Genomic DNA, 23,124 nt, shown 5'->3' on the forward strand with positions numbered 1-23,124 from the left:
CGTACTGTGCTTAGAAAGTGTTGCCATGAGAATGTATGTTTGTTGTCCCCTTGATGGCGAACTAAAAACTGTGAATGCAGCAAGAATTGTATGAACATGTTGTAGCAGACAGCGGCCTGTAAGCAGCCGCAGGCGTGCTCCTGCGCGCCCGGATCCATCTTGCTAAACAGTGATGGCCCTGCTATGGTGCTGGTGTGCTGTGTGTTTCGCTGCTTTTCATTCTGTCATAGTTCACGTTGGCAGCACGTACCTGCACTTACCCTGTGCCACGCCCCGCTGAAATGGTTCAGTTTGGAAATAGCTAAGCTGGGAAAGGGCCAGGACAGACATGTTTTTTCATTGTAGTTAACTTTAAACAGAAACAGTGTCGTTTGCTGAATGACAATAGCGCTTAATATGGCAAGTACCCCATGCCCAAGATCACAAGGTGCGTTGCCGTTCTCGCCCTAGCGCCCCTCACTTTCTGTTCCACTGGGGGCTTCAGAGACAAGGCGCGTGGGGTTGGCAGTAAGCTTTTTTTCTGGTACTTGACACATCTTAATCCCTGCTTAGACCCGCTGCCCTGTCCAACGTGTAACCATATTGATGGGGTGAATGCAAGCCCGCCCCCCCCCCTCCCTCCCTCCCTGGCTGGTCTGGGACTGCGGCGACCTTCCCACCTGGCGCAGATAATAACTAGTTTGTGCACTTTAAGTGCTCGCCTGACAGTGACGGCGCAGGCCGAGGCCTAATACATCACCAGTGCCCGTCCCCGGAGCTGGCGAGGGGACCTGGCAAGACAGATGCAGCTGTCCTCTCTCAGCGACACCCTGATGCATCGCCTGCTGTGACCTCCAGCTGCCCCCCACCCCCGGCCCGGCGCAGGTGCCGCGCGTGCTAGGAGCGCCGCGATTGCAGAGCAAGCGCTAAGACTCTCTCACGTGTTGCTTTTCCCTTTCCAGCTTTCCGCATGATCCCTTACCCTCTGGAAAAAGGACACCTCTTCTACCCGTACCCCATCTGCACCGAGACGGCCGACAGGGAGCTGCTCCCCAGTGAGTATGGCTGCACTTACGCTTCATTGCGGGGCGGGGGGTGATCCGCTGGGCCCGCGCCGGCCGTGCGTTGACTCTCCATCCATCTTATGACAGAGTCTGATAACAGCCGGGGCTCTGTTTTTTTGTTCCCATGTCACTGGACGTCCATGGAGTCTGTTCAACACCCCCAGGGTCACAGGAGAGGGCACAGGAGGCAACGCGTGTAGGCACGGGGGAGGGGGCTGGGGGCAGTGCGTTACAGGAATAAGGTCACGGTTCAGGGGTGGCCTGTGGACATGGCCACTTACTTACATAACCCACTGATGTGATACTTTTGCTTTTATGAAAGCATCCTATGTGTGTTTGTACAGCCCATCAGTAATCCCACTCCCCATTTGAAGTCGAAAAGCCTTTCCGGTATGTGACCAGAAGCTGAGAGTTGCCCCTGTGCTAGCCAGCCTCAGGACATGCACTGACCATTATTCATGACTCACTTCATGCCACTTGTCTTCTTGGCCTTTGCTGCGCACAGGCAGGCGGGGGGGGGTCCTGGGCGGTGGCATTACACGCTTAGGACCGTTGCCACTGCAATGGGCGCCCCCTGCACACATTACCATTTGCTCTGTAGGGTATGTTATTAATGTTATCGCCAATACTGCCTTTTGGGCAGTAGTGCGGTCCTGTTGGTGGAGATGGGGCCAGCAGGCATCTTTATTTGTCTGGCTGGTATTGTTGAAAGAGCCTGGTTTTGAGTGTTTCGCAGAACTGGCGGGCGGTGGGGGCATGTCAAGCCTCTGCCGCCATTGGCATGGGTGCAGAAGCCCTGCTTGCGAGTCTTCTCTTTCTGGATGGTTTTGCTAAGTGAGGTTCAGAGCCCCCAGAGGGGTGTGGAGATACTGGCATTGGGTTCCAGACTGCTTTGATGCGAGCAGTTTTTTTTTTTTAAACTTTTATTTTTGCTGACAGAGGCAGATGGCATACACACTTACATCAGGACAATAAGAACAAATTCAGTATACATATACATGGATACATGGACTTATATGCAGAAGGTAGGCAGCGGAGGTCAATTAGCAACAAAACATGAGTCACCAACATCTTAGACAGCAATTGAAGAGGACCGGGAGGACCCGCCCGTCAAGGAGGCGTCATTTAAACTATTCAGATAGCTATTGAAGGCAGACCAAATATTATGGGGACGGGAACGGGTCGGGAGCATGTCCAGGAATCCCTCCTCGCAGTTCCGAGACCACGTGAGCAGATTCAGCCATTTTTGATATGTAGGGGGGGTCGAGCTCTTCCAACCCTGCAAGACACATTTCTTGGCCACCACACAACTCACATTGAGGAACTTAACCACATCTCTAGGCTCCCCAGGGCCCCACGCCCCAAATAATGCCCCCAGCGGGTCGAGGTCGACCACGGAGTCGATAATTGCAGACAATGTTTGTATGATCTTAGACCAGAATGTGGCCAGCTCCGGGCAGGCCCAGAACATGTGTAGGTGGTCAGCACCCTCGGCACCACAGCGAGGGCAGAGCCGGGGATCAGAGCGTGCAAATCTTGATATTCTACCCGGTGTATAATACAGCCTGTTGAGCAGTTTATATTGTATGGTGCGGTAACGGAAGTTCAAGGACACCCCACTGGTATGAGAGCACATTTTTCCCCACAGTTGGTCAGTAAGTTCCGTCCCCAGTTCAGCGGCCCAATCCTCCCGTGCCCTGGATGGTCGGGGAGGGGCGGCGGACAGCAACAGTTTACATAATGAGGAGACCACTCCGCGTGCACCTCCCGAATTAGCAATGTAGGCAACCCCAGGGGAGTCCCGGGGTTCAGCAGGAAAGTCAGGCCACACGCTGCGGAAGGCTGCGCGTAGCCTGTAGAACTGCAGCAGCTCCATAACTGAAACAGAATGCCCCGGCCTCCACGTCTGCAGTGTTATAAATTGCCCTTCTGGATAAAAGTCAGTGAGGGCGCGGTAACCCAACGCCTCCCAGTGCCGCGCCACTGCGGTGTCGTGCGTGGGTTCCAGCCCGGGAACATTCCAGGCGGGGAGCCACTTGTAATATGGGTGTTGTTCATCACAGGTTGCAAACAGCTGGCCCCAGGCCTGTACGGTGGCCCGGACCGGATCGATAGGCGAATCCGGTTCGTACTTCCTATTCAGAATCAGGGACATTGTTACAGAGCGCCCCCGCCAGGACCTCCAACTTGACGTGAGGGCGGGGTGGGGGTCCAGGGTACCAATATGAAGCGAATTGTGCCTGGGCAGCCGTCCAATATTTTAGCAGGTCCGGGGCTGTGAAGCCCTCTCTGTCATAGGGCAGACACATGTCCGACCACTTCTTACGCACCGCACCAGAATGCCAGAGGAATTGTGCAAGTGTTTTATGGAGGTTTGCAAAGTATCTCCTACCTGGCCAGACGGGGACATTGCAGAAGATATATAATAACTTAGGGAGCAGGATCATTTTCACCAGTGAGAGTCTACCGGCTAGTGACAGTGGAAGGACTCGCCAGCGCATGATTTTGGCCTCAGCTTGCTCCGCCACTGCCCGGTAGTTATCCGCCAGCAGTGTTTCCCTGGTCCGAGACACCTGGACCCCCAAATATCTAATCCCCAGCGGGGACCAACGCAACGGGTACTCAGTAACAGGTTGTGACGTGGAACTAGTAAGAGGGAACATTTCAGATTTGGTGTAGTTAATGGTGAACCCGGAGTATGTGCCAATTCGGGTGATATCGCGTAAGATCGGGTCCAGGTGTACATCGGGGTCTCTCACGAAAAGTAACACGTCGTCTGCATATAGCGAGACGATTTCAGGGGCGTCTTTTAACCTAATCCCTTGGTGTGCGTGCTGCTCCCTAATATAGTCGGCCATTGGTTCTATTGCCAGGGCGAATAAGATCGGAGAGAACGGGCAGCCCTGACGGGTGCCCCTAGAAAGAGGGAACAGAGCTGACGTCTGGGAGTTAACCCGTACCCTAGCCACCGGGGAAGTATATAGCAATTTAATGTACGCTATCATGTTTGGCCCTATACCCATATTTTCCAGTACCAACCAGGTATATTTCCAAGACACCATGTCAAAAGCCTTCTGGGCATCCAGCGTAACCGCCACTGCACTAACACCCTGATCCATGCGGGCCATGACATTAAATAGCCTTCTAATATTGTGGGACGTCGACCTCCCGGGGACGAAACCTGATTGGTCATCATGCACCATATAAGACATGACCGGAAGAAAACGATTGGCAATCACTTTGGCAAATATTTTAGTGTCCAAATTCATTAATGAGAGGGGCCTGTAAGATCCGCACTTATCAGCAGGTTTTCCCGGTTTGAGGAGAACCGTGATGACGGCCTCCCGCAATGTCGGAGGGAGGGCGCCCAGTCGGAGCGATTCGTTCCAAACTTCCAGTAATTTGGGGGCCAAAATGGCCACATGCTCCTGATAAAATTCTGCTGTCAGCCCGTCCGGACCAGGAGCTTTTCCCTTAGGGAAATTGGATATTGCCTCGACTATTTCTTCCAACAGAATGGGGGAGTCTAATTTGTCTTTAGTTGTGGGGGAAATGAGTGTCGTGGGGATCTGGCTGAGGAGGTCATGCATTTGAGACTCGCTATGTTCAGGGGGCTGGGAGTATAGGTCAGTGTAGAAGTCTGCAAAAACTTCCAGGATCCGTTGATCAGTCAGTTGGTCCAACCCTGACCTGTCCTTAATGCTAGCAATCTGTGTATGACCCCACTCGCCCCTGGCCACCGCAGCCAGTGTCCTACCCGGCCTGTCCCCTTCACCGTATTTGCGGGCCGCCTGTGGGCGACTGCAATATTGAACTTCCCTGATGGCCTGTTCATTAAAAACTTGGAGCTCCTCACTAATCCGGGAAAGAGTGGCTGGGTCAACAGAGGTAGGATGCGCGCTCTCCAGGTCACGTAATTTGGTTTCGGAGCGGGTAAGAGCTGCTCGTATGGCTCTGAGTACTCCCGCCTCCCTCGATATGGACATTCCCCTGATGTAGACTTTGAAGGCCTCCCACCGGACCCCCGGGGAAGTGGACTGGGATAGATTAAACTCAAAGTAGGACTGTATGTCTGCAAGAATATCCGCCTTGAATACTATGTCCTGCAGGGCTGAAGACTTGAAGCGCCATGTGTTAATTGTGGGAGCAGGAACTCCCAGGTCCACGGACAGCTGGACAGGAGAATGATCCGATAAGGTGCGCGCCAAAATCCGAGTCTCAGCCACCCTTTCCAGGAGCATACTAGACAAGAAAAACATGTCAATTCTCGAGGAGCTGTCGTGCACAGAGGAATAATGAGTATATTCACGCGTTAACGGATGCATTACCCGCAATGCATCTCGAATATCTAACGTCGCACTATGCGCTAAGAGTCTACGCGCCGCACCAGAAAGCAATCTAGGGGCAGTGCCCTTTCTGTCCAGTGTGGTATCCATTATGAAATTCATGTCCCCACCCCAGATAATCTGCACTCCCGCATAGCCCAGTTATATCGCTGCCACGCGATCGACAAAATCAGGAGAGTCCACATTAGGACCATATGTATTAACCAACAAGTATTCCCTATTATCCAATGAGAAATGTAGGATAACATATCTTCCTTCTGGATCTACATAGTTCTTATGGAGTGCAAACTTGAGCGACCTATGAACCATCGTCAGAACCCCTCTGGCCCGGGATGAGTAGGAGGTGAAATATCTATTGGGGCCCCAATATGGAGCCATGCATCTGGCCAAGAGGCCCTCAGAGTGCGTCTCCTGCAGGAGCAAAATTATACAGCTATGCCTGTTGGCGTAGGCCATAATTTTATAAGCTTTGGTGTAGTTACTAAGACCCCGAACATTCCAAGACATCACTACAGTTGCCATTACATGAAACTAGGGTAAATCCCACACTCTCTGCCGGAGTCCAGCTAGTGATTTAATGGAGTCCCCACAAGGGTGCCCCGATGTCGCGCTTTCTGCCATACTACCCCCGTCTTTTGTAATACAATCCCAAAAACTCCCAACATCACCACCCACCACCCTCACTGCCCACCCACAACTTACAGTGGGAATTGTCCCCCACCCAAAACCTGAGTCCCCAGCCAAACCAGCGCCAGGGCCAGCAGACAGGCTGGAGTTCCCCAACCGGGGGAGAACGGAGAGCACTACCCAACGGGGATATGCCCATAATCTGGCCCAACAGGGGCCACCCAGCCTTAACAGCAAACCAAACACGAACATTGCAAACGCAGTGGGGGCGCTGTAGCCGTGCGGACGGCTTCTTAAGCATCATATAGGACGGCATGTGCCGTCGAGTCAAGTTCTGCAGTAACGGATCCAAGCTGAGGTCCCGGATTCCTCAGCACACAGTTGAGATCAGATGGTAGTGGAGGAACAGTAAATGAACTCAAGCAGGACCATACAGTGTACGAGGAGCAAGGAGTAATGTCCAAGGGACCAAGGTAAACCCCAGGCCGGATGGCCACTCACAGGGTCTAAATTGCTTAGGTTGCAGTACAGTATTGCCACCATCACATTCCAGATGAGCGGAGGTAAATGATAGAGAATAGGGCACTACAGGGAGTGTTCACACGGCAGCCACGGGATCATTTCTTGGATTATGCAATGGTATTTCCGACTCAATGAACTTCACTGCCTCCTCGGGACCGTGAAGAAGTAGAGTTTTCCGTTGTGAGTCAACTTCAGTCGGACCGGGAATAGGATAGCGTATGGGACATTGCGTTTCCTGAGCAGCTTTTTAACGCCAAGAAATTGGCGCCACTCCTGCTGAACCGCAACTGAAAAGTCGGGAAAAATCCTGACGGTATTGGCTTCCAGGCACAGCTCTCCCTTCTCCCGTGCCAAGCGTAGGATAAGGTCCCTGTCCCGGTAGTTCAGGATCCTGGCGATGATGGGTCTCGGAATGTCACCAGGCTTGGGGCGAGGGGATAATGCCCGATGTGCACGCTCGACTGTAAAATGCGGTGACAAGGCTGGATTGTCCAGCAGATCCTTGAGCAAGCTCTCAATAGCATCCTCCATGCACCCTTTGAGTGCGTTCTCGGGAACACCAATAATGCGTAGATTATTCCTGCGGGAGCGGGATTCCAAGTCATCACACTTAGACTTAACCGCCTTCATGTCTCGTGACAGGGCTGCAACCGTGGACTGCAGTACGTGTATTTCATCCTCATTTGTAGAAATCCTACTTTCAGCCTCTGTTATTCGAGTCCCAGCTTGATCTACACGTGTCTTGAGCGAGGCAACATTGGCATTTATATCGTCCAATTTCTCGTGGAAAGAGACAAAGTTTTTGGCCATCGACTCCATGATGACTGTGAGGTCAGGTCCCGATGTTCCGGCGTGTGCTTCCACCCCAGATTCTTCTGGCGAGGATGGCGATGAGCAAGCATCAGTCCTTGAAACCGCTCTAGCAAATTTATCCATAGATCCTCCCTTGGTGTTCCCCTTCGGTTTATTCGGCATGCTGGATGGTGGCAAAAGCCAACGTGGTCAATGAACGTCGCCCGTGAGGAAACAAGAGGCGTGGGGCTCAGGGATCAAATCAGGCCATGGAAGACAGACGGCAAGCCCGCCAGGCCTCCACTGATGTAGATGCAGATAACACTAGTAGCGCTGAGCGAGGTGCACCGACGCCGGCCAGCAGTAGTGAGGTAGAGGTGCCCGCAGGGCAAGTCCAGTGATTGCGCGGCCCCCGACGGGAGCGGGCCACAGGCGATGTCCAGGCGCGGCCAGAGAAGGGCAGGGGGGCGAGGGAGCACACCCACACCCGAAGAGAGACAGGTAGTGAAGCAGGATGGTCAGGATGAGGGAGCCCGCGTCCAGGCTATGCAGTCCATCAGGCGGCCCTCAGTGCTCACAGCAGCAGGGACCCAGTGGAGCCCGCAGGCCCCGGCCGCGGCAAAGACAGGGTGGCCGCTGGCCGATCAAGAATCCGCGGCCGCTCCTGGGGACACAGGCAGGAGGGCGCCAGCCCAGGGGAGGCAGCAGGCGTCAGGCAGATGCAGCGTTATTAAAGCGGAGGGCGCTCCCCAATATGGGCGTGGGGGCCGGGCCCGCAGAGCACCCACCGTCAGGGAGCAGAACAGAGAACAATCGCCCAGTGCCCCCAGGGCATCCAGTATGTAGGCGTTGCGGTCCAGCGTCGGAGGCAAGGCAGGTACAGTCATAGGGGATCCCGCTCCCCAGATTGCGTGGACCGAGGAGTGTGGACCGGCCCAGGCGCACGGGGCCGCAGGTCGGGTAGAGGCCGGGGGCACAGCACCCCCTTCAAAGCACGTCCCCCCTCCGCTCCTCACCTCGACAGCGCAGTCCCCCGTCCGCGCTCAGGCTCCCCAGCACAGCGACGGAGGCTCCAGCCCCAGAGGCACAGGAATGGGCCGGGGCGCACTCCGGCGACGGCCCCGGCAGCCGAGTGTTGGTGTGGCGGCGTATCCCGGGAGGGGACCGCCGCAGCTGTTGGTTCAGTCCCAGCCTCCCAGCCAGGCAGTGGACCGCTCCGCGGGGCCCCCTGGGGAGAGAGACAAGTCACACGGGCCACTCCCCGCGCGGCCCACCGAGCGTGCAGGGAAGAGGAGTTCGAGGTCCGGGTAAATGCCGCGGCCCCAGTCAGTCCGAGGACTCAAACGAAACGTGGCCGCAGCCGGCCTCCCAGTGTCCAAATAAGGCCAGGATTTCGCCAGGAGCTGCCTAGTAGAAAGGGGCAACTGGCCAGCCGCAACAGAAGTGTAGGAGGCTCCGATATTCGCAGATGTTAGCAGATGTAAGCCGGAGCCGCACAGAGCTCAAAAGCTAAGCAGCCATCTTGGGCTGCTCCACAGCGCCACCTCCCCGATGCGAGCAGTTTTGAGTAGGATCCTGGAGGGGAAGGAGAGCCAGGGCAGTTTCTAAGGAATGGAGGGCATAAAAGGCCCCACTAATTGATGGGTACCCCTTGTGGATGACCCTCTCCCGCGAGTGCCTTGTTCTATTGACTATTCTTGAGAGCTACTACCTCAAGTTTCAGCAGGGCGTTAACTCAAACAGGGTGACTAAAGAAATGGAACCCAAGACAGGCCAGTACACGCAGCCTCCACCCACCACCATTTAAGAAGGTGATACAGTTGAGGTTAAGCTGGGAATTGTGGAAACAGCTACAGCAACATTTAGGGTTGCATGGTCGTTTGAATGCGTAAAGAAACAGCGACAACATTTAGGGACCCTCTGGACACCGAATTGGACATTAGAGTGGAATTGATCCCCTGCCGCCCTTAAGATACACATTTTCTGCCCCTGAGGAATGTCCGGCATGGTTCATCCACAAAGGACAGAAACTTATATAAGTCGGGCAAAGACAATCATAGTGTGAGAACTGGCCGTAAAAAAACCAACACTATAAATATTCGGGTCATGGGGACTTGATTTTCTATGTGCCAACCACGTAGACAGTGTATCATCATTGTACTAACTGGAGTATAAATAATCATGCCATCAGATGTTGTATACTGATGAATGTATATGTTTTTAACAAATATTTTCTATTTGAAATAGTAGGTGGCTAGACCCTTGATTTGATGTATTATTAAATACAATTGACAAATGTTTTTGTGTGTGACATCAGTTTGATCCTTTGATATCGACCTATATTGGTTTCAAGGTTCTTTCTCAGAGTGTCACGAGGATTAGATAGGGTACATATTTAATCTGTGTTTGAGAACTTCATTTGGTTTATTGTATGTATATGAGCCTGTGAAGCTTGCATAGTTTTGGAGCAATACAATCGAATTTGAGAGTGCCTGTACTTCGGCGCGCTGCAGCGTAGCTGACTACCTTGAGGGGGCCCAGGTGCATGACTGGAGGCCCAGAAAGATGGGCGTTTCCCCCTTCGATCTATGATATCACTAGGGTTTGTCCCACTGTGTGGAAGTTATGCAGTGGGATTAATGGGTGGATTTTACGGAGCATGGCTATTTGTAGCCACATGGTTTGTGCCTTTTTGGCTATGTGCTTATGGAAGCAAAGGTTAGTGTCAACAATGAAACTAAGGCATTGGACTGAGTTGGATAGTTGCGGGTGACTCCTTCCAGGTGTGTGTCATCCGGCCATTGTTGTACATGATGTTGTTTGGCGGGGGACTGATATGCTCTTGGGTTCATTTGAGGGAGGGTGGCCAGGCATTCCCGGAGGCAAGCAATGCTTAAGGTGTACAGCTGTCCTCAGCGTACTGATGAATGGCTGTGTTGGGGTCATTTATGAGTGGTCCCAAGGGTTCCATGTACCGATTTAAGATGATGGGGAGAGAGAGTAGAACCTAATTTCCCTCATTGCATGGAGCCGTGCCTCATGCAAATGAGGGAATCAGATTGCCCATGTGCATACTGGGTAAACGCGTGTGTACATGAGGCATCAATATGCATGTGTGCCACCTGATAGCCAGGAGATTATGCAAACACACTGCACACCCCCAGGTTACACATTTGTAGAGGGGCAGGAGAGGTGCAGAGTCTCCCTAGGTTCATTCCTCCCAAGTGATGAGTGAAGTGCAGTTACCCAACGTCTCTGAAACAAAGCTTCTGCAGATATCTGCTGTCTTTAGTATTGTAACTCTTGTTTAACTTTTCCAGTATTCCAGGCTTTGATGCACACGTTGCCTTTATTCGTTTTTCATTGTAAAGGCGTAGTGCTAATAGAGTGGTTGAGTGCTTCCTAACTCTACAGGGGTCTGCTAAACATTTATACATCCCATTGGCAGTAATTAGCATGAGAGCAGCATAACATTTTAGTCATTATTTTACACTGCAATTCCCCAGTCACTAGGGGGTGATGGGAATCAACAGTCCATGTCCAGTGCAAGGCAAATAGTATTCCATCCTCCCACGGATACCTCATCAATGATATCCTATCTACAGCGCAGCTGTTCAGCGCCAACATTTAGGCGCGCGGCATGGCTCCGTCGTCCTCTACACGCCCCCACGCCAGACATGACATCAGGGATTGTATATAATGAGGCGCTGCTCACTGTTACCTCAGTTCTTTTTTTCCGCAACTCTGTTCACTTCAGGAACACGCTCGTCTGAAACTTTGAATTCGTCGTCATCATATCCGACCCTGCAAAGGGCCTCAGTGGTCAAACCATGCATCGATTGTGGCAGGCAGATGTCGGTTTCAGATCTGTACCAGATTTGATTAGATTGCTTGGGAGAGATGCACAATACCTAGGATTGTGAGTTGTTGTCAGTCCATATACCCGAAGGCCTCAGGTAATGGGCAGCAAAATTCTACCTTCATTCACAAGACGAATGGAGATGTTGGCCGGTCTCGTTTGTGGTTGCGCAGCGTGGTGCGTCGGTCCGAGGAGAGGTCCCTCGGTGTAAGTAAAAGAAGAAGCATTGCAAGAGATCCCGCTCTCCTAGTGGATCCTCAAACCGCTATTCTTCCTCCTCTTCCAAGAAGGAGAGCCACCGCTCAAGAGGTTCTCCAAAGACAGACTGCTAACTTTTCCTACCAAATCGCCCACTCTGGAGAAATGGTAACGATTTTGACTAAAGATACTTGATGTCTTCGCCAAGGTGCTGATGGTTTCTTCCCTGGCACCGACACAATCCACTGCGTCTTCCGTGACCGACACAGTACCCGCTGGGGACCACTCCTGCATGCCTACGGGCTCGGGCCTGGCCAAAAAGAGAGACAAGGGTCCACTCTGCCTTCGGTTGCCAAGATCTCAGTGCTGTTCCCGACACCGACACAGTCCTCGGTTCTACGGTGCTGCGAGCACCAAAGAACCTCGGGAATATGCACCCCTCGTCCCTTCAACCATTCATGCCAAAGATGTGTGACATCTACGAGGAGAAGGGGGACCAGGTACTCTTTGGGTTTGAAGTCTTGGTCTCCAAGGAAGAGACAGACTTCCCAGAGTACTTCTATGAAGAGGGTGAGGACGTCCAGGTTCTGAGCTGGACCTCCAAGAAACCAGTGGTCTAGACACCTCTCCTGAGCTGGAAATTCTTCATCCCCTATCCCCGGTAAGCCTCAAGCATCTTTTCAGAGGATGATGGCAAAGATGGCCGATACTCTGGGACTCACCACTCTGACCAGGCCGAAAAAAATGTACTTTGAGTTAACAGACATCCTGGACGAGGGTCCGGGGAAGGAAACGCTACTACCGTTCAATGTGGCATTAGAGGCCCTGTGTACTGAGGTATGGGAGAAGCCAGCTTCTGCAGTTGTCCAGGAAGCATCGTCCTTCCCAGTATTTCTATCCACTCATGCCTCACCGGAGAGCTTGGTGGGCTAACATGGCTTAACATATCCCTGAGGGACATATGAGACAGGGCTTCCTGTCTATAGTTAGAGATGGTAGGAAGGCTTCTCGCCCGATTCTGGAGTCGGGACTGGACATAGCTGACTGTGTGGGTAGATCCATGGCCACAAGTCTAGTGCTCAGGTGCCACTCTTGGATGAGAGCATCCACTCCACTAATGATGTCCAGGCTGAAATTTTGGACATGCCCTTTTTATAGGCAGAACTGTTTGGGGCATAAGCCACTGACCCCCCCAGAAATGTCAGGCCTCAATGGCCATGGCTAAGTTGTTGGGCCCAGCTGTACAGCAACCCTCCACAGCTTCTGCAAGGGGCTTGAGTTGTTGCCTACTATGCCCCATGGGGTCGAGGCCAGGCTGCACCAGGAAGACTAAAAGGCAGGCGCTTCCATATGGGTAGAGGTAGAGGTGCAGTGGCTGCGGCTACCATCCCCTCAGCACCACAAGGAGCAAAACCTCTGAGTTTTTCTGCCACGGTTCCCCTGCTTGGGGGGTGGATTTCCCTGTTCAGCATGGAATTATACAAGACTACGTCCCATGCTTGGGCTTACAAGTCATTTCACAGGGTTACTGTTTCCATTTCGTGCAGTTTCCTCAGGACCATGGCCCTCATACCAACACCATTCCCCTGAATACCGTCTGCCAGCTTCTTTCATGGTACTGCACTCAGAACAAGGCAAGGGTTGGAATTCCACTTATTTTCAGGTGCTGAAGGAGGACGGAGGTTTGAGTCAAGATCCTGCAAGCCCTCGATCTGCAGGACTAGTTGGTATCACTGGACCTTTTGGATGCCTACTTCCATATGCCGATTCATCAGAAATACAAGAGGTTTGTCAGGTTTGTGGTGGGCCAACATCGCTACCAGTTCAAAGTCCTGCTGTTCGGTCTTTCTTTGTCTCCCAGGGCTTTCACCAAGCTGAAAGCAGTGGTGGGCCCTCCCCAAATCTAGTGTTGGAGCACCTACTCAGCACAGGCACTCTATTGGACAGCTTGGACTTTTCCCTGAACTTGAAAAAGTCTCAGGTTTCGCCGTCCCAGTCTCTCTGATTTATCAGAACAGTCTTGGACCCTCGCCTGGACAAGGCATTCCTATCTGAGTGGCAAACATCTTTTGGATGGTCAATGTCTTCCCATTCCTCGAACTTGTCCCGGCTTCTGCCTTTCTGCACCTTCTGGGCCTCATGGTCTCCTGCATCCCAGTGGTCCCGGAGGAGAGGCTACTTATGAGATCGCTTTTCAGGGCCACATGTCAGACGTTCTACAGGTCTCAGACCATGTGGCTCAGGAGCTTGTGTGGAGGGCCATGACAGACAACTTGCTGAGAGACACGTTGTTTTGTCAACACTGGCCCCAGGGGACGGTTGTCACTGACGCATCTCTGACAGGTTGATGCACTCACTTGTCGGAAATGACAGTGAGCAGACTGTGGTATCCCACAGTGTCTCAGGAACACATCAGTTTGCTGGAGCTGAGGGTGATCAGGCTGACCCTGGTCACCTTCCTCCCCTCTGAAACGCAAGACTATTCTGGTCCTGACGGACAACACAGTGGCCATGTACTACCTCAACAAACAAGGTGTTCTGGGGTCCTTTACTCCATGCAGAGACGCCATGTGAGTTTGGCTCTGGACTCTAGAGAACAGCGTCTCTCAGACGGCAGCCCATCTTACCAGAAGAGAAAATTCCACAGATATCGCCTTAAGCAGACACACTTCAGCCTCCCACGAATGGGTGCTCTGTTAGGACTTTCTGGAGGAGATCTTTTACTTTTGGGAACTACTCAAGGTGACCTCTTTGCTTCCAATGTGATGAGGAAGTGCAAGTTGTTCTGCTCCAGGGAATTTCCTCGTCAGGGAGATCTAGGGGACGTACTGACATTCCACCTCTTTTATGCCATCCCGACGATCCCTGTGATTCCACTGGTTCTGAGTAGATTGCGCCTGTTCGGAACCACGTTGATCCTGATCGCTGTGGACTGGACCCGGAGGACGTGGAATCCAGAGTTGCTGGACATGTCCATCTGTCCTCCTTGGTGCCTTCCAAGGAGAGTCGACTTGCTCTCCCAATTGGAGGGCCAGGTTCTCCACCCAAACCTCAGCAGCCTGAACTTTCATGCTTGGCTACTGCGAGGATGGCATACTAGGAATGCGACTTGTCTCACAACATCATTGATGAGCTCCTTTCAGCTCAGAGACATGTGTGACGAATCAGGAGTATTCGTCCCTTCTCGGAAAGAGGGAGTCACCCACTTTGAAGCTAGGGAGGTGAGTCCACTCTGCAAGATCCCCCCAGCGGTCTGGGCAAGTGGGACCTCACTGGCAGTGACTCTCCCTTAGGAGACAAGGACTCCCATTCCCAAAGGGAACTCCCTATGCAGAATATGGGACTGCCATCCATCAAAAACACAGTGTCCTCCTTATGTTTGGCTATAGGCCATGTTGAATCCAGCACACTGTCTAAAGGAAAAGGGAATACCCCTTTAAGAAGAAACTTTTATGAAAGTGGGATGAGTGGATCAGAGAGGTGAAGAGAGAACGGTGTGCAGGGGAAACCCCCTAACATCAGTACACTGTGGAGAGGCAGAGAGGAGTTGAACCGCGGGACCTGCGGAACTGCGAGAAGCCGAGAACACCAAGCACAATCACTGGAGACCTAGCGAAGCATATAATGGCAAAACTGTAGTCAGGACGCAGTTCGAGAGGCGCCGTGACCTGACCACGGAAGTACGGTGGTGGGCCAGGTGCCCGTTTAACAACGCTGAAACTTTGACGAAAGGGAGTGTCGACAGCTCCCATCCGCTGTCGTTCACATGAATGTGACCTGTTGTTGAGACGCGGAGACTGGTACATGTGTGAAGGCCAAAAGGAAGAAGCACGAAACCAAACCAATGTACCCGAGTGAGCGGTGAGCCCTGCAAGGTCCCCACGGCAAACAAAGGTACAGGGGTAAACTTCAGAAGTGGTAGGTCGCCGGGGCAAGGCTCAATAAAGAGAATGGACTATGATTGTGATAAGGGCGATAACGGAGCATTGAACCAGTGTAACTTGATATCTGGGGAAATGTACGACAAGCTGAAGAATATCGATGATTGTGAATCATTAAGAAAGTGGAAATGAATATCCTTGGCGAGAGAGACAGAAAGCCAAAAGATATAATTCCACGAGAGATAATTATTGAAGAGTGGGGGTACACTACTTAATGAGAAACCGTCGAGAGTGTTACGAGCTAAAAGCGCAGAACGAGCGGAGCAAGGAAAGAAAGAGTGGATTTAAAAGACACTAAGGGTGGAAGAACTATCAGTCCTAATAAAACAAGGGAACAACATAAAATAAGAGAGGTGTCTAAGAGAATATCTCAGAGAGACCATTGATAAGTGCCATATTTTTAGGAGGACACGATCTTCGAACACTTGGGAGGAGCTACAAGAGCTCATGAATAAAACCGGAGCTAAGTATCCGAAGAAATTACCAACTGCCGAGTTATTTAAAATCTGCAAGGAGCTGGCCAATCCTGCTGCAGTATCCACCTCTCCTTTCCCCTCTCAGGCCCTCTGCACAGCCTTGGCTTCACATTTTATCTCAAAAACCCAGGACATCCTGTCCACCTTCACTTCCTCCCCTCCTTCTTCCTCTACTTTTTCCTCTACCTCAGGCCTTCCTGCCGCCGCCTCTCCTCCTGCCTTATCTTCCTTTCCTTTGTTCACCCCCTGATGAGGTTTCTAGACAAGTCCGATTTATGAAAGTCTCGTCAAAACAGGTTCTTCCCTGTTCATCCCAAACCATCAATGACCACATTGACACCCTCGCTCCAACCTTGGCCAACTTTTGAAACCACTCTTTCGCCACTGAAACATTCCCTTGCCCATTAAGCACTCTCTTGTGCACCCTCTTCTTAAGAAACCCTCAGCTGACCCCTCCTGTCCAGCTAACTATCGACCGATCTCAATTATTCCTTTTCTGGGAAAACTCTTGGAAAAGATGGCCATCTCCCAGCTTAATCTTCACTCTGAATCTGTTGGTTGTCTCCATGACCATCAGCCTGGCTTCAGAGTGGCCAGAAGGATAGAAACTGCTCTCCTGAGCATCTGTGAAGACCTGCTCTGAAACCTTGATACTAACCACCCTTCTGTCCTCATCCTACTTGATCTCTCTCTTCTGCTTTTGATACTGTCAACCATGCCATCCTGCTCAAGCGGCTATGTGATAACTTGTGTATCACTGATCAGGCCCTGGCCTGCCTGACATCCTTTCTGACTGACCCTCCCTTGGGTCCTTCTTCTCCTCTATCTCTCTATCTGCGGTGTTCCCAGGGGATTCATCTTTCTCTCTGGCTGTTCAACCAATACTTGGCACCTCTCGCTCACCGCATAGCTGCTCTGTGCTCAAACTTTCAGTGCTATGGGAATGACACTTAGCTCCCTTTCAGGCTCCCCTAAGCTGCCTCTTCCCCCTCTCTCATCCCGGATTGTCTGTCCGCAATCCAGGAGTGTTGTGCCACCAATTATCTCTGCCTTAATGCCAGTGAGACAGAGATCCTCTTCATCGGCACATCTGCACCTTCCTTTCCTGTCAGTCTATGTCCGCCCACTCTGCGCCCTCTTCCTGCTCCCACCTTTGAGGGTAAGAACTCCTGAGTCATCTTCGACTCCACACTCTCCTTCTCTCCCCACATCTCTGATGTCTCTAAGAAGTCGAACTACCAGCTTCACTTCCTCAGAGGCATTCTTCCTTTCCTCACTTTCCCCCAGAGGCCCACTGTCTCCAGAGCTCTGGTTCTCTCTAGGCTGGACTACTGCAACAGCCTCTTTCTAAATCTACCTGCCTCTGCTGTCTGTCCTCTACAACTCATCCAGAACAGGACTGCAAGACTTGTCCTTGGCCTGAAGCCCAACAAATCGTATCTTTCCAGCCTTTAAATCTCTCCATTGGAAGCAAGGATCAAGTTCAAGACCCTCTGCATTGTCGACAAGCCTTTCTGGGGCCTGGGACTGCAATACCTCCAACTCTTTCTACGGAAATATCTTCCTACTCGAGCTCTTAGCTCCTCCACCTCCGACTCCTTGAGGGTCAGTCACTTCTCCAAGCAACGAGTTGGGGGCACATCTCTTTCTTCGGCTGGTGTCTCCCTGAAACTTGAGCAGGACCATCTCTGGTTCTGGCAGCAGCTCAAGACCTTCCTCTTTGCGTCTGCCTTCTCTCTTCCTCTCTCCTGCTGATCTCCTGTCTGATACATGCACAAGTCATCCGGCTACCCTCTGAATTCGGGCCCAGGTCCTTGGCCAACCAGCTGCAAAACCACACTGCCTCTGGGCACCTCCTGCACTTGTGGTCTGTGTCTGCACTTCTAACACTTGCACGTGTTGGCTACACTACTTGTTGTATTAATTCCTTGTCCTCCACTTGTCCATCTCCCACACCCTTCTTTCCTCCCCTGCACTTGCGCGATCTCAATGTCACTAGGCCTAGTAAGATTGTTGTTTTTTGTCCCCCTCTGTTTCCCCTCCCTTGCCTGGTCGCGCCTTGAAACACATGTGCATAGGCGTGTTATAAATGCCATATCATAAGTCTCTAAAAGAGAAACAGTTGTATATTAAAGATTGGCGTATAACAAGAAAGCCCCGAGAGATAGCCACAGAAAAATGGCCAAGGGGAGACAGCCAGAAGAGAAACCTTCTTTTGGCCACTTTTAGTTGTTACTGTAGATTTAGGTTTGGACTGAGGACATATTCAGTCTGGACTTCATGACTACAGACAAGCACCTTTAGTTTAATTTAGTTAGGTAGGGAATTCCCCTATAGCAATAGGCCTTTTTCCTTATTTAAAATAAAAGAACATCGCAATGTTGACTGTGTCCGCCTCCTCCTTCCGACCCACCACACATACCACAGAGTCCATTTATGCCCGCAGATGGTGTACATTTTCAGCATGGTGCCGCGAGACAGCTGTGGACCCTGAATAGTGTCTGTTATCCTCTGTTTTGGATTTTTTGACCAAGCCGGGTCTGCAGATTGGCACTGTTAAGCGATACCTTGCCACCATTTTGGTTTTCAAGAGGTACTCGAACCAGGGCTCGTTCTTCACAATCCCTGCTGTCATCCAATTCTTGCTGGGTTTGTGTAACCAGTTTCCTCCCAGCCAGTTTGTAGTTCCGGCGTGGGATTTTAAATTTGGTTTTGACACTCCCTATGGGAGCTCTTTTTGCGTCCCTTCATCCATGTTCTGTCAGATTACTCCCCCGTAAGCTGATTTTCATGGTTTCCATCACTTCCTTCCTCGAGACTGGTGAGTGGGCTCCAGGAGTTAGCTGTTAAACCTCCCTAGTTTCCTCCAAAGCAAAAGTGACTTTGAAAGTGAGACCCTCTTTTCTGCCAAAGTGGTCTTGGATATTCATCTCTAAGAAGATCCATCCTCCTATGTTTTTACCTCTGTCTCACCCTTGCAAGGCAGAGGAACAATTCCATCAGCTGGATCCGGTGTGGGCCCTCAGCTACTATGTCTCTCGGATGAGAGAGGGTAGGAAAGATGACCCATTTTTAGTTGGGCATGCTGGTGCTTGTGCTGGCAGGGCTTTAACCAAACAGACCCTGGCAAGGTGGATCATTCTCTGCACTTCGAATTGCTATGAAGGGAAGGATGTGCCTGGGGGTCTCGGGCCCCATTCTACCAAAGGAGCGGCTGCCACCTCTTCCCTGCAAAGTGGAGTACCTGTCCTGAACAGCTAACCGGTGGCAATGTGGTTGTCTCTGTACACGTTTGCTAAGCATTCCATTTTGGACCAGCACACCTGTTTTGGCCAGGCGGTCCTTCAGAGTTTTCTGGTCTAGCTGGTGTCCTTACTCACCTCCCTCCTCCAGAGTTTCATACTGTTTTGGGAGTCTATCATAGATGAGGAATCTGTGGAAGGAAGGAATCCATTAGAAGGACAAATTACTTACCTCTCGGAAAGGCTCTTTCTGATCGATGTTCCTCCCACGGATTCCTCATCGTCCTCCCTGTCTGCCTTTCTTGGAGGATATCTAGTACACCATTGGTTCCATGGTCCCTCAGCTTTGAAGTGCTAGGGACAAAAGGGTGGAATGGAGGTCGGGGCGCTGCGCCTCAATGTATACTAGCTCCGACGTCATGTCCCGCCTCGGGCACATACAGGCATCAAACAAAGCTGGCACAGAGCTGTGCTGCAAACCTCAGCAGTGGAAAGGTTTCCCAAGAACAGCTGCCCTTTGGATAGGATATCATAAATGAGGAATCTGTGGGACGAACATCCATTGAAAAGAACATTACAGAGAGCAAAATAATGTGTTCTTTTACTGTATTAAATCTAGACACTTTGAGCCAATGATTGATACCCAGCTCTACATTTTACAAAGCCAAAAGGAGAGTTAATTTTTTTACTCTTCTCCACTAGTCCACTGGAAAAGTAGTATAAGTGTTAAACAAATCAATTTCAATTCCTTTTAGTTCTCCATAGAAATTGCTAAAATATTCACCTCAGGTTGAACTCCCACGTGAAGTTTAATGATTATTTACAACTAATTTGGATTTGGGTGGGAGGAGATTATTGTTCTGAAGCAGATGAAATGAGATGTAGATGAACAAAGGAGAGGAGGGGAAGGGAGGTGTGATGGATCTGATGATTAATCACTCAATTCCCTGAGGTAACCTCTCCCCATGTGGCCAGGGAACGACAGCCACTACCTGATCCTGACCCTGCGGGTGGTTATATGAGTGAGGACCACTTGGGAGGAGGCGACTCTCAGGGAGATAGGATGACATCATTAGAGGAAATCACATACCCCCCTTCCCTTTTAGGGATGTTTTCTCCATTCCCCAGACTTTAATGGTGTATTATCATACTCCTCTGCCACTCCCTTGTAGATCTACTTTGATTTCCCCACAAAATCCCATTAGGGGACCATATACTGACTAGATGAGGAAGAGGTCAGGAGCTGTGAGGATTACTCCAAATGGATCTGGAAATCAACTTCCTCAATACCATTCAAGAGGAGGAACACGAGAAAGAATAACAGAGTAATGATACTCCTACGTCCTGTCCCCTTTCCTCCATACTAATGGGAAATTCCGTCCTTTGGGGCGGGACCAGAGCACTTTTTAATCATCAAAAATTAATTTGTTGTCCTTCTTTAATTTTTACTCGGGCCACTGCACATGACCGTAGCCCCGCCCTCCTGAGCTCCGTCCCACGCATCGCTCTTCAGTCCTTTTCTATGCGCATCGGGGTCGGACGCACTTGCATCACAGGGAATATTCTTCTTTTTGTTCCCTTGTCCTTCATTACTGCTCCGGTTCCACTGTCATCTTGTCCTCCGTCAGTTAATTGAAGAAAAAAGGAAGTGGCCAGTAAGTTTGTTCCTTCTTAGGGCACCCCGGCCAGGGGACTCCTTCCCGGGGTCTTCTGGTCTTGGGAGGGGCTCAAGCAGCTCTATTACGAGGGATCTCCCTGAGGTGTCCCGAAAGGGCTCTTAACAGGCACTCCAGAGTTACCTCTGAGGACCCCTGAAAAGGGGCTGCCAATCTTCTTCTGAGGTTCCCCTTTTTGGGGCTAAAGCTAGGCCCAGTACTTCTGCGGCTGTTGTCCCTGGGGTCAGCCCTGAGGTTTCCACATCTGGAACTAAGTGTACCGAGTCTCGGCTCGAGGTCACTCTCAAGGTGACTAAACTGTCATGATCTCAGCTTCCAAAGGGTCAGGACTTACCCAACTCCCTTGGAAGCGGACCCATAACCCGGTTCCGGGTGCCGGCCAGTCCCAATTGGGACCTTTTGGACCTGTCCTGGCGCCAGTGGCACCAGGCTCATAAATATGCCCAGTCCCAGCGCTGGAAGCGCCGGGCTCATAATGCTTGGGTGGACTTACCTGCAGCAGACCATGCTGCTTACTTGCCTGCCAGTTGAGCCTCTGATCCTCTTCTGTTTGGGACTACTTTTCCTGTTGGGTGGGGCAGGAGCCACTCCCTAGGTTCAGAACACTGGAACTCTTCTAGAAAGCAGGAACTCTTTTCTTACCTAGGCGAGGCCATGGAAGGAGACACCTAAGCACTACAGGAGGCTATTTAAACCACACCCGATGGATGAATCTTGCTTTGCGTTATTCTGCATTCTCTGCAGCAGAACGCTCACCGTGTCTTCTGATCCTGTGCCTAAGGGAACAAAGGTTTACCATCCTGGAATCCAGTCTTCAGCAGCACCTATAAAGACAAAGAAAGAACAGGTTAGCACTACGGTCTTCAGTGGCAGCGCATCTCTTACCTGGTCCAGCGGCTGTCACCAACGCCTCGCGCTGCATACCTGCATCTGAAAGACAAAAGCTTACCGGCTCTTTGCACGCTCCGGAGGTCTTCGCGCTGCATTCCGGCATCTGAAAGACAAAAGCTTACCGGCTCTTCGCACGCTCCGGAGGCCTTCAACGCTGCATCCCGCATCTGAAAGGCAAAAGAAGGTGCGTTTAGAGACATTGGGCAACTTTACTACTCACGTGCCATCACTCCTTCCCATGCCGAAATCAGCGGGTATCCCAGCACCCTTCAGCTTCTCTAAAGCTCCGAACTTGTACCTGCAAGGTAAAAGAGACAGTTAGTGCGCATCGTGAAGCAGGCAACAAGCGCTCACTTACGTGCTTCCAAGCGCTTCTATTCCTCACGCGGGTTCGATCCTCAACTCTCTTCAGCCCGCAATCCGCCATCGCCGGAACCCTGCAAAACAAGAGGTATCATTACAAAAGAACTTTACATAAGTCAAAAGCCATACTCACGTGCTCCTCGGCACCGCTCCACAGCAGCTACGCCTTACGCACTTAAAGACTTTTAAGACATTGGAAGTGCCCAGAACTTACCGTTCGTGCAGTAAACGACGGACAGCAGTCCTCTGAGGTCAAGAGGCCTGCACCCTTATCCAGTGAAGAAACTGGTAACGGCACCCTGCCCCCGAGGCAGATGGAGAGCTCGGCGTTCACCTACCTAAGGTGAGATCGTTAACCTTTGGGGTCCTACAGGAGAAGAGAAAGGGAAGAGGAGAGAGGCACCCAATAACCCCAGTTCATTAATCCCATATTTTCTATCTGCAGACATCTTACTCTCCGAGTCAGACACACAGTGCACAGAGGTCCAGCCCGAGGAACCAACCGTGTGTTACACATCACCTTTGAAGACACGGCATTCACCCAGTCAAGACCGGCGCCTCTGCGGGAATCAGGTGAGCATTACATAAACGTACCGGGTTTAGTCCTGAGGTTTCCCTTCTTGGGGCTATATATAAGACCAGCAAAATTGAGGGGCCCCCTTTGAGGGTCCTGACTTTTCCCACACTGAGACCTGTGGTGAAACCAATCCTGCTGAGGGGGCAAATAATCCGTTCAAGCACCATAAGCCTTCTAGTACCGGCTCTGCCGAGGTTCCTTGTCACAAGGCTAAAATGGAACATAAGACCCCTGACTCCCCTGTGGTGACCATGGCCTCACTTACACCTTTGACGCAGTTCACCTCAGGCGTTGACAAAATGGCGTACCAACATAAGCGGTCCATGGCGGCCATTTTGACTACCTCTCTTACACCAGTGTTCCCCACGGGTGGTGCTGAGGGACCCCTTTTTGGGGCAGAGCAGCCTTTTCCACGTTTTGTGGATAAAAAAAACCTGTTTCGCCCTCCAATGGATGGCGTGCTCGGACTCCGCTACCGCATACAGTCTCGCTCCCTCCTGCGTCCGCTCCTTTGATCTATGTGGATCCAGTTGGCGGACAACCATCCTGGCAACCATCCTCTTTGCGATGC

At 51.4% G+C, this 23,124-nt stretch overlaps 1 protein-coding gene across 6 annotated transcripts in view; it reads left to right on the forward strand.

Moving 5' to 3' along the window:
- ST7 (suppression of tumorigenicity 7) overlaps window positions 1-23,124 on the forward strand; it is a 596,792-nt gene that overhangs the window by 496,761 nt on the left and 76,907 nt on the right. For 5 of the 6 annotated variants that reach the window (XM_069627934.1, XM_069627935.1, XM_069627936.1 and 2 more), the window contains one exon: window positions 942-1,034. The exons of the other annotated variant lie outside the window; for it this stretch is intronic. In XM_069627934.1, the coding sequence (XP_069484035.1) occupies window positions 942-1,034 (93 nt within the window). The remainder of the gene's footprint in view (window positions 1-941; window positions 1,035-23,124) is intronic. 6 annotated transcript variants of the gene reach the window in all.

This window comes from Ambystoma mexicanum, chromosome 12 (assembly GCF_040938575.1).
Source record: "Ambystoma mexicanum isolate Mex_15411 chromosome 12, UKY_AmexF1_1, whole genome shotgun sequence".
Classification (NCBI taxonomy): domain Eukaryota; kingdom Metazoa; phylum Chordata; class Amphibia; order Caudata; family Ambystomatidae; genus Ambystoma; species Ambystoma mexicanum.